At 38.4% G+C, this 12,489-nt stretch overlaps 1 protein-coding gene across 20 annotated transcripts in view; it reads right to left on the reverse strand.

The window, feature by feature from the left end:
- LOC135211127 (neuroglian-like) overlaps window positions 1–12,489 on the reverse strand; it is a 318,561-nt gene that overhangs the window by 51,903 nt on the left and 254,169 nt on the right. For all 20 annotated transcript variants that reach the window (XM_064244261.1, XM_064244257.1, XM_064244256.1 and 17 more), the window contains 8 exons: window positions 12,025–12,204; window positions 11,175–11,399; window positions 10,030–10,153; window positions 6,894–7,009; window positions 6,193–6,379; window positions 5,087–5,360; window positions 631–3,177; window positions 32–195 (listed from right to left, as the gene is read on the reverse strand). In XM_064244261.1, the coding sequence (XP_064100331.1) occupies window positions 32–195; window positions 631–3,177; window positions 5,087–5,360; window positions 6,193–6,379; window positions 6,894–7,009; window positions 10,030–10,153; window positions 11,175–11,399; window positions 12,025–12,204 (3,817 nt within the window). The remainder of the gene's footprint in view (window positions 1–31; window positions 196–630; window positions 3,178–5,086; window positions 5,361–6,192; window positions 6,380–6,893; window positions 7,010–10,029; window positions 10,154–11,174; window positions 11,400–12,024; window positions 12,205–12,489) is intronic.

Below are 12,489 nucleotides of genomic sequence, written 5' to 3' on the forward strand. Positions count from 1 at the left end.
AAATGACGACACTGTTTCTATCAACACTTACCCTCCGAAGCTGGGATGAGGATGATATTGGAGGGCGTCTCGTAAGGCCCGTCCTTAGCAACCATCCTGACCTCGTAGGCTCGCCTTGGGTCTAGACCCGATATCGTCTGGTAGAGGCGTTCTCTTTCCATGGGAGATTTCTGCCATGTCGTGGAGCCTTCCACCCTGTAGATTAGTTAAGAGAGTCTGTTAGTTTTAATGTTATCCTTCCCCTTCACTCTCTCCTTCTCTCTTTTCACATTCTTACGTACGGCCACGCACGGAAATAAGATGTGCATGTGCTAACCCACCCATCACACCACCCCCACCCACCCCACACACACACACACACACACACACACACACACACACACACACACATATATATATATATATATATATATATATATATATATATATATACTATTTATATGTATATATTTGTGTCTATCATATGCACAAATATCTGAGTAATTATAACATTATTTGCAATATAGCAGAGCACATACAAACAAGGAATGTAGATCATATGGTGTTTGCATTAGACAGGATGTAAAAAAGCTACTAAAATGGAAAATACGCAAAGTGGTGGACAATGCCTCCATACGTAAAACAACCAACCTCTTTTCCACATAGAAGTCAACTCCTGGATGTTTGTCGAAGTCTGGCTTCCAGTTGATCCTGACGTTGACTCCACGTCCTTCATCAGCTGCGTCTACGTCTCCATCACCGTCCCTGTCTGCCTTTTCAAGGTCATCTCCATCAACATCTCCATCACCGTCTACGTCTCCAATGTCACGGAAGTCAACATCACCATCACCATCAATGTCAGCGGCTATGACATCATCCCTGTCAACATCACCATCGTTGTCAACATCAGCAGCGTTTATGTCATCTTGGTCAACGTCACCGTCAAAGTCAGTGTCGAGGACGTCATCTTCGTCAATGTCACCATCCCTGTCAGTATCCTTTAAAAAGACATCCAGGTTCCTGAAGTCATTTCGGTCGATGTCACCATCACCGTCCTTATCAGATGCAAGTAAATCATTACCGTCCACAATTCCATCACCGTTGACATCAGTGATATCAGCTGCATCCACATCTAAGTCGCCATCCTTGTCAGCAGCCCTGATGTCGTCAGCGTCAAAATCACCATCATTATCTACATCAGCAGCATCTATATCCTTCTGGTCAATGACACCATCTCTGTTGATGTCTCTGACATCATTCTTGTCAATGATTCCATCTTTATCTGTATCAGCTAAAATAATGTGCTCTCCATTGTCATCACTGGCATCAATGTCACCATCATTATCCTCATCAGCTGCAATCACATCATCTCCATCTATATCCCCATCACCATCTTCATCACCAATGTCATTTGCATCTATATCACCATCATGGTCCCTGTCTGCTGCTCTAATGTCATGCACATCAACATCACCATCGTTATCAATATCTGCAACATCAATGTCATCCTGATCAATGTCTCCATCACCGTCGGTATCTAAGACATCATCTATGTCAATGTCACCATCATTATCCGTATCTTCTAAGAAAACATTGCGGAGAGCAAAATCCATGGAGTCTACGTCTCCGTCACCATCTCTGTCCTTGACATCCAAGTCTCCTTCATCGATAACGCCATCACCATCAACGTCGCTGATGTCAGATGCATCAATATCTCTGTCTCCATCTCTGTCTCCTTGTTTGACATCTTCTTCATCAACATCTCCATCATCGTCAATGTCAGCTGCTTTAATGTCAGCCTCGTCAATGTCCCCATCGCCGTCTATATCTAGGACATCATCCTCATCTATGTCACCATCGTCATCTGTGTCCGCCAGAAGCGTGTTCCTGAACTTGTAATCTTTGGCATCAATATCACCATCATTATCTTTGTCATCTAGATCAAGATCATCACTGTCAATTTTGCCATCACCGTCAAAGTCAATTATGTCAGCACCATCAACATCCCCATCTCCATCTCTATCAGCAGCCTTTAAGTCATCCATATCTACATCACCATCGTCATCAACATCAGCTGCAGATATATCATCAATGTCGATATCACCGTCACCGTCAATATCAGTTACATCGTGTCGGTCAATGTCACCGTCTCCATCTCTGTCCTCCAAAAGGACATTTTCTTCATTATCATCACTTGCGTCAATGTCACCATCACCATCCTCATCGGCAGCTAATACGTCTAACCCATCAAAATCACCATCTCCATCTTCGTCACCAATGTCAGCTATGTCAATGTCACCATCACCATCTCTGTCGGCAGCTTTGACGTCGTCAGCGTCGACATCACCATCATTGTCGATATCGGCAATTGCGTGATCGTCTTCGTCAATGTCACCATCATTATCGGTGTCAATAACATCTTCTTCGTCAACATCCCCATCACCATCGACGTCAGTCAAAATGACTCTCCTTAGAGCAAAGTCCTCACTGTCGATATCACCATCACCATCCTTGTCAGAAACTTCCAGGTCATCACCATCAAGGCGACCGTCACCATCAAGATCGGCAATGTCTGCGGCATCAATATCACCATCACCATCCTTGTCAGCAATGCGAAGATCATCGGCATCAATGTCACCGTCATCATCGACGTCAGCAGCTTCAAAGTCCTCCTCATCAATGACACCATCTCTGTTGAGGTCGGTGACATCATCTCGGTCGATGTCCCCATCTTGATCTCTATCTTCCAGCAAGGTGTCTTCCTCATTGTCATCAGAGGCATCGATGTCGCCGTCGCCGTCTTCATCCGCAGCAATGACGTCAGCGCCGTCGAAGTCACCGTCGCCGTCCTCGTCACCAATGTCAGAAATGTCGACGTCGCCGTCGTCGTCCCTGTCTGCAGCCTTGACATCATCCTTGTCTACGTCACCGTCATTATCAATGTCAGCTACGTTGAAGTCATCCTCGTCAATGTCACCGTCATTATCGACATCCAGGACGTCATCTCTGTTTATTTCTCCATCGTTGTTGGTGTCGCCGATGATGACATTCTTGTTTCTGATGTCCTCTTCGTCGACATCGCCGTCACCGTCCCTGTCCGTGAATTCATCTTCGTCTTCTTGGACGAGCGACCAGGTGAACACAGGAATAGCTGGACGACGGGGCTTTATCTCCTGCAGCTGGACTTCCATGGACGATCTGATGTCAGAAAAGAAAAGCAGTGGATAAAAAATGAAAGTCTTAGTCACTCACTCTTCTCGCTTCTCGGGTCTTACTGTGACCAGTTACCGTTCGAACCTAAAGCTTGCAGCAAGTTTCTAGGCATTGATCTTTGGCTGAGTGTGATCTTTAGGAATTCAGTAAAGATTAACACAAGAAAAGCACACATTTCACATCTCAACATATCATCTAAGCAATGACCAAAAGTTAGTCTGGCCGTATGATAGAACTCCATTGTTTAAAGTAAATTATGATATCCACAGATATTTATCTCATTCCGTTAAAAGTGAATACCATAAGGTTTGAATCATTACTTCTGCACTTGAGTAAATAAATTTAGTTAAATTCATAAAAACTGCAAGACAGTAATTGGAAACAAACTAAACTATTTTCACTTTCAGTAATTCTCTTTTACTACATTATCTATATGCTTGTTCTCAATTTCTCGGGTTGCATGTTATTAAACTACAAATACAAGACTTTCATAGGTCTTGTAGTAGCTTGCTGGGTTAAAGAATAAGCTGCTCTTTCTGCATATTTCTGTCCCTGATATTACGAGACATTGAGCTATGTGCTTACGCAGATCATGGAAATACGTCTAAATATAGATATACATTTTAAATTTATCAGTAGTAAAGTGCTGGCTGGTTTATTACCATTCAATTTTTATATCATTCATTAATTACTTCGTTTTTCGAGAATGAATAGGTGACTGAAATACGGCAAAGGGAGACCAGACTAATAAATGAATTATGAAAGTTAGGCCATTCAGCACTCAAGACAATGAAAAGGAGTTGGAGTGGTTTTTTCCTCCTTGGAGAGAGTGACACCAAAACACTTTAGCCATCCAGTCTGTCTACAAGTCTTTCGGGGTGAGGCTGCTAGCTTCTCCTCCTCCATCAGTGCTTTTAAACTGCATACACTTGACACCAACTATCATCCTCAATTCTTTCCACACGACTTCTTGCATCACTCCATCAGTTCAAATCTTAATTAAACAGCCAAAGAAACATGATTTGATTAGTTAATTTATAAATATTAGGCTGTAACGATAAGCACTGAGGTACTTTCGGGCATTCAGAAAGTAAGAGAGTCAAAAGTGGGAGTTGGAGTGTCTGGATAGCAAGATAGAAAAGGGGATATAGAATGGAGTTAAAGTAAAAAGCTAAAAAGTGGATGCAGCCAGGGACCGAAGGAACGCTGCAAACACTCTTTCGTATTCCTATAATGCATAGAATGAGGGCATTGATGGCATTAACCTCCTTTATGAGGAGGATAGGATGCCTTTTAATAGGAAATCATAATATTCTCACGCTTAAACCCAATTACAGACTTTCCCTCACATAAATGTACATACATGAATACATACGTGGGCACGCTGAATTGTGCCCTCGGGCGCGAGGATGTTATTATGTCATTAAAATTCGTTTTTGAAATATATAATCCTCCTATTAGTTTTAACCACATATTTCTACCTGTAAAAACAAATGAAGTGAAAAATTAACATGATAACGTTATTTTGAATTTCATGTGGCAATTAAAGTACTAAAACACAATTAAAACAGAATAGAAATAATACGGCATAAATATCTTAATGTTCCCCTGATAATAAGCCAGTTATTTCCTCTAAATTATGTTTTGTATGTATGGAAATTAGCCATAAATTGCTGGGGCGTATGCCTTGACAAATTATTTCTGATCTTCATTTTGTCTTTTTCCTTATTTTCTTATAGTAAAGGATGTAAGCAATCAGCATCTTTTCATTCCAGCTTGCAGTACTACTTGCAAGGCGTGTTTTCTCAATTTCAGCCTTTTGAGTTCCGTTTATGCAAAATCACCCAGAAAACTGTTTCCATTGCGCTAAAAAAAGACAAACGAAGTCACTTACTCTTCGCCAGTGCCGGCACCATTAACAGCAGCAACTGTGACACGGTACTTTCCGCCCTCTTGCAAGTTTGCCAACTTGATGAGTGTGTTGTCTGGCAGCAGTTCATCAGCTGTGTATTCGAGAACGGGGCCTTCCTCTCCGTCAGCTTCGACCAGATGGTACTCGACCTTATAGCCGCGGGTGATGCCGTTGGTTTCCTCTGGTGCTTCCCAGTTCACCAGTAGACTCTCAGAGCCCAATTGCTGGACCTCGAATTTCGTGACTGGTCCAGATTCTGTTAAAGAAGGGAAATAGAAATAGAAGTTTATCGCGTTCCTTTCCATATTCTCTTTCATTTGCCTGACTGGAGTCGCGCGTTCGGCTTTGGTCCAATAAAGGACTAGAATAATTTTTCATTTCCTTATGTCAACTTAAAAACATCTTATCCCTATTCCCATAGCATAAATGTAAATTTATTCAATAAACCAAAGTCGATAATGGTAAAGACCGGGTAAATTCAGGATTAAAATAGGAGAAATAATTCTTTGAAAACTATTTATTTTGAAAGGAAAAAACTGATAATCTCTCTCTGCTACCACTGGAAGGAGAAGAGTTTTCCTTAACGTTTTCCACGAATCTATACTTAAGAGAATAAAAGACAAAGTAACAGTTTCCTGAAGTACAAGGACATTTTCAAAAGTAAATTAACTCTGTCCCGTAATGAATTCCAACAGAGAGCTGATATAATTAATCCCGTCCTCCTGGCGAATAGAAACAGTAATCAATGTTAACGTCCTAAACCCGTAAGTAAATTTCATACGAAGAAATAAAATAGTCAAGATTCCTCTGCTCTACAAGATGTTATCCAGAGCTGAACGAAAACAGTTTGTTTTGGTGCAAGACTGATTAGTCTTCTGGAGAAAAAATTAAGTATTTTAATCTAAATAATCTGTGCTTCACTGCCACTGTCAATAAATAACATTTTGAAGATGAGGTCAGAAAATGAATATGGCACTCATTTTCACTGACGTTCATAATGGAATATCTCTCTAGGAAACAGAAAGGAAAACATGAAATCATCCCATACTATAAAGCGCAGTAACTGGGGTCACAACCCATGGACTTACCTCCTTCGGCAGTTTTGAAATGAACCAAAGAGCTGGGAGGTCCCGAGTAAGCGGAATTGACGGCGCTGATGCGAGCATTGTATTCTGTGAAGGGTTTGAGGTCCTTGAGGTCTGCCCGCGTAGCCGGACCGGTGGTGAGGATCTTCTGGGCATCATTCTCGTCCTCGTCAGCTTCCCAGAGCTCAATCTGGAGTATAAAATAAGACGTGAAATGTCAAGATGAAAAATGAAGAATGAAATGGAATGTGGCGTGCTGCTTTTCATTTACATTTATTTAATTTTCAACTACAGTGTATATCAGGCGTTTTGAAGGTAGTTTCGTTAATCAAACTTGTTCAATTTAATTTGATCTTACTTTGTAAAGCAAAGAGTTGTTTGATTAAACATTATCCCACTCTAAATCCAAAAGAATACTAATACTGGAAAATATAAAAGCGAAGTTCTTAGTGAACATTAATAGAACTGAATCATGTTGTTTTTGTATTCAGAGTCTAAGAGACCACCAAGTTAATCATCTAACCTGAGCCTGATGAAAACAAGAAAGATGAGGCAGGAAAAGCGTAGGGCTTTGCTACGAAGAGAGAGACAAGACCTGTTTCTTGAAGGAAGGAAGGAAGGAAGGAAGGATATAGGCCCAGAAAAAAACAGAAGAGGCAAGGGAACTTCTAAGTGTGACGAGACGAAGGAATCAAAATAGTAACCTGGTAACCAAGAAGAAGTCCGTGAACTGAGTCCTCATCGACTGGCTCCCAAGTGAGGACCACTTCTGTAGCGTCAGCATCAATGGCTTCTACCTCTGTCGGTGCCTCTTCAGGAACTGTAGAGAGAAAGAACCATATGCAAAGAATATGTAAGCAATGATATGATAAGCGTCCCAAAAGGACTCTAAATTGCTTAAGAATAATAACACACGCACACACACACACACACACACACACACACACACACATATATATATATATATATATATATATATATATATATATATATGTGTGTGTGTGTGTGTGTGTGTGTGTGCGTGTGTGTGTGTGTGCGTGTGCATTTGATCAAGTTTTCATGGTGAATTCTTTCAACACTCACATTGGGCAAAAGGGCAATATTTATTCATGTCTGACACACATATATAAATATATGTACAGACAGATAGGTAGATATACATGCATGCAATGTAAATATATATAAACAAATATTAATATCTATCTATCTATCTATCTATCTATCTATCTATCTATCTATCTATCTATCTATAGTATATATATAAGGAAACAGGTTCCCTGGCATTTACTCAGCAATGTTCAAAGAGGCGGAAGATGATCCGAAGGGGAAAATACCATTACAGTAATTTTGACGTTCCCTGGTAACCGTGATGTTATGATGTTTGCGATTAAACTTAATTTGAAAAATAAGGTAGCAACGGCTTCACCTCTTGAAAAGCTACGGAGGTATCATGCGAATAATTATTCTGGAAATAAATTGTCGAAAATATGCGGCCTGTCAGTCCACGGTTTGTTTTGTTAGAACACAAGAGAACGTCTCCACGATTATGAAGTATAGTTGATGCCATTTAGACTTTATTGACACTCAAATACCGAAATAACCATTAGAAAATATGTAAAGAATGACTTGATTACATGGCCACGAAAATGTTCAAAATTGTGATTGAAATGATTTAATTGCACTGTATTATGTTACCGACAAATTAAATAGTAAAAGTTTTCTATCCATACGTAGGGACAATGTCGAGACACTTATTTCGAGCGAAAGAGAACCAGAACAATGATCACAACACTGCAAATAGCATCTTCAAGGACCTTATGATCTAAGATTGCATGTTAAAATCACACGAGCCAACCAGCAGTATTATATAATATTATGTATATATATATAATATATATATATATATATATATATATATATATATATACATATATATGTGTGTGTGTGTATCTGTGTGCGCGCGTGGTTTGTGTGTGGGCATGTATATGGACTAAAATATAAGGATGGCTACGTCATTTGGAAAGAGTGGAGGGTACGTAGATTAGTGAAAAAGTGTTTCAGAAATGTTATGGAAAGAGGAGAGGCGAACTTAGAGAGGGTTTGATATAAAGAAAGTGAGATATTGCATGCATGATAGGGGTGAATGGTTCAGTGCTTGTAACGAGGTTCGACACGCTGCTAATGCGCCTCCTGTATAGGTGCACGAAGAGGATAATGTTGTGGAAATTGTATTGCACTGTCAACCACCACTTGCGTGAATCTTTCTAAGTATGTATGTATTGTATGTATGTATGTATGTATGATATATATATATATATATATATATATATATATATATTATATACATATATATATATATATATATATATATATATATATATATATAAATGTAGATATATATGTGTGAGTATATATTATATATATATATATATATATTTATATATATATGTGTGTGTGTGTGTGTGTATATATATATATATATATATTATATATATATATATATATAATATATATATATATATATATTTAAACATAAGGGCCGGAGCTGGAACTCATAGAAGATATCATGAAGGAAGTAGTAGGAAAGGCATCCTCATCCTTTGACAGTTTTATTTCAATGCCGACGTTTCGCGACGGATTCCAAATCGCATTTTCAAGGCTAAAAAATATATAATTTGCGAATATTATAACTCAAATTAATTTATATTAAAATGTAATGGCAACAGCTCTCAATAACGTAAAAAGAAAATCAAACATTACCTTCAAAGCTAAACAAATTATAAGTAAAGGACTTCACTAAATCTTAAAACACCTACCTATATGAAAGAAAGAGCAAGACTAACAAAAATAATTAAAAACAGAGTTAGGCAAACCTGTTCCCCAAACTATGCTATAAACAATTTTACAGAGGATGTTTGGGAGTTTAACGACGCTACAGTCTTTTTGATAATTATAGATTCTAAGATAATTAGGTCGTTGTTGCTCCGCAGTTAGCCCAAGATGGAAAAATCCTTGCTGTCAATATAGGTTTTACATGATTTTGAATGAACCCGTACATTCGACTGTTCCGGCCTATAGCTTTGAAAATGCGACTTGGAATTCGTCGCGAAACGTCGGCATTGAAATAAAACTGTCAAAGGATGAGGATGCCTTTGCCTATTACTTCCTTCATGATTATATATATATATATAGACATATATCTATATATAATATGAGGGTTTATTATCATTTAATACGATTATACGACTGATATCGAAATGATTGAGAAAATCAGTTTCCCTTGATACGATTTTATCTAAGGCTTTGCCATTGAATTCACAGTTCCATGGTTTAGATAATTAGGAACAGTTTAGCAGTTGATATGCTTTCGCATGAATGTTTTCCAGACGACTGCCAGAGAAAATTCAGCGAAACGTTATGCAAATATGAAAATCTCCAAGTGACAAATAGAATTGGTTGATTTCTGCAACGCGTTTGAGACCGATGATAATTTCTTAGAATTATGCAAAACTCCGTAAGAAAAAAAAAAAAAAAAAAAAAAAAAAACGAGTACAACGAGAATAAGTTCTGTAAAATTTTCAGTAGGTATATGAATAACATTATATTGTATTCTGATTTCATAAGATTCGTGAAAGCTTGTTTGTAAGATGTTTTTTAATAATATACAAGAATCGCTTGTTATACAGACCAAGGAGACAAGATGCCTCAAAAGCAAAGGATTCAAGAACCTTTTAGCTCTTAATAAAGGGCACAAGTTTCCTTTCAGCAATATTCAAACACCGCCTTAATTAACCAAGAGTACAAAATCCCTGTGGAGCAGAAAGCACATGCATCACTCACCGTCCTGACCAGAATGCTCTTGGATAGGTTCTGCAGCTTCAGGGGCTTCGCCGTAGGTGTTGTGGGCCTCGACTACCACTTCATATTCTTTGTATGGAGGCAGATTTTCGATATCAACCTCATTCTGCAAGTGAGGAAGAAAAGGAAAGCAACATTAGCCTGTTCGTCTTCATTATTCGCTGGACATCAATCTAGCATAATATTCTTTCATTCGAGAGATTTATATTCACATAGAAGTCAAAGATATTTCCATTATGCTAGGCCACTTGAATGAAAGAATAGATTAAAAATAAATCAACGTTTATCCTTTCGTGGTTGTATTGTCATTAAGTTGATAGCAAACATCCACTACTTTGTGATAAATATTACCGACTTGATAGCACCAACATTTACTTCATCGAGAAACGGGCATTTTGGCTGTCTTTACAAATAAATCATAGCAACAAAAAAGAATAACGTGTAAGAATTTACCGAAGGCAATCCAATATTTTATAAAAATCTCTTGTGTTTAATCGATAACAAGCCACATATCCAACCTAATTAAACTTATCCCTTTCTGTAGATTACTTTAAAGTAAGATTCATGGTTGGTATATATACTCAAAATTCTTTTAGCTTGAGTGGGTAATGTTAATTACTGTAGAGCGTTTGAGAAAATTGATGCTACTGCCAGGAGTTCTGTTTTCATAGGCTATTGGCATTGAACAGAACACTTTTGTATGCACTACTTCCCCCTGGTTTATAACCAGATTACTTCATTCCATGCTTTAACCACTATCTTTTCTATCTCATCTGTATAATCATTTGTGTTCCCAGCCTGTTACAAGACTAAGCTACTGTGGTTACAAATCACGGTACACGTGCTTTAGACGCCGTATTTTAATCTCCTAGCTGCATCATCCCTCAGTTATCAGGTATCTTGAAAACTATTGAACTTTATTTGTGAAATCTGCATCATCTACTTTTCGAGCTTCACTTATAAGTAGAAATAATTTATTCAAGCAAGGAATAGATTTCCTATGTAGATGACCGTTGTTGCTATGAGGCATTAAATTAATCCTTTAGATAATCGTATCATTACATATAACACTCCTTATACACAGAGTAAATCATTGCATATTTTATTTGTTGTCAAGGCATACCTACCTCTTCCCAGTCTTCTATAATCATAAAATGCCACCCATCCTCGGTTTTATCATCGTCATCACCATCTGCGTCTTCATCCCCATTTTCATCGTCATCATCTCCATCATCGTCTTCGTCTTCCTGTGGTGTTGTCTCAGCTTCGTCGGGTGACGTGTCATTGTCAACTGGCTTCCACAACACCTTGTAGTGGAAGTCTGGTCCATTGTGTTCTTCTTGCTCCATGACCTTTGAAAATCAAAAAAATTTTAGTCTAGTAATTTGAAATAAAAGTTATTCAAGGAAATTGTCAGTCTCAGAAGCCTTAAATAAAATATATGATGAAGACATTGTTCTCAGTCTTATCAGCTTTGAATAAAAGATATAATGGGGTCATTTTCGCTGCCTCGTCATCCCTTGAATAACGGGTGACATTTTCGGCCCATCAAATGCGAATAAGATAAATTCGAGTACTTTTCAGTTTCATCACTTTAATAAAGGCACACCAGAACATACCTAAAATATCATAGTAGAAAAGCTGTTCATGCTTTCATATCAAAGTTTAATTTTCATTTAGGTCTGAATTGTTCCATGTAAAGTTGATGTTTCATTTTGTAACTACTTCTAACTTTGATCCCTACCTGACATTTCACTATTTGTACGATGCTGGTTTTAATTCAAAACCGATGGGATGAGCATCCATTGCCCATATTTAACACTGGAAAACTGAGTATCGTTTATATTGGTTCAAAGTTACGAATACGTCACCAGTGTCTACCCATTTTGCACACGACCCCCTCTGTTAGCTTTCCCTGTTTCATATACAGAGATGACAAGGGAAAAAAAATATTGCAAAACCTTTTCAGTGACTTACATCCCAAGAGACATGTAGAGAGCCGGGGGCATTAGGAACTACCGTCAAGTTGTGAGGGTGGTGGCTTGGTGGTATCCCAGGGGATGCACACTCGTACGTGTCATCACTAGGGTTCGACATCCCGACGCGGTTAAAGGCCAGAACCCGGAAGGTGTAGTTCATTCCAGGACTCATTTGAACCTGCAAATTGTCAAAAAGCGAAAGAAAAGAAAGAGGTTAGTGCGTTTGCCCCTTTGCACGTTGTGAGTCTCATTTTGGCGGTCATAATGTTGCTATTTTCTAGGTAAAGATTCACTGTATACAGATATCCAAGACTCCTTTGAATGCATAGATATTTTGATTGCATAATGCCATACCATATAAATGAAGGTAGAGTAGTGATCTGTTATTGCTATTGAGTATCTACATGGCACATAACGCAGAGTAAAGATGGAGAGTTAACAAATGAACAATGAAAAATTAGTC

The sequence above is a fragment of the Macrobrachium nipponense genome, chromosome 4 (genome assembly GCF_015104395.2).
Source record: "Macrobrachium nipponense isolate FS-2020 chromosome 4, ASM1510439v2, whole genome shotgun sequence".
NCBI classification, from domain to species: Eukaryota; Metazoa; Arthropoda; class Malacostraca; order Decapoda; family Palaemonidae; genus Macrobrachium; species Macrobrachium nipponense.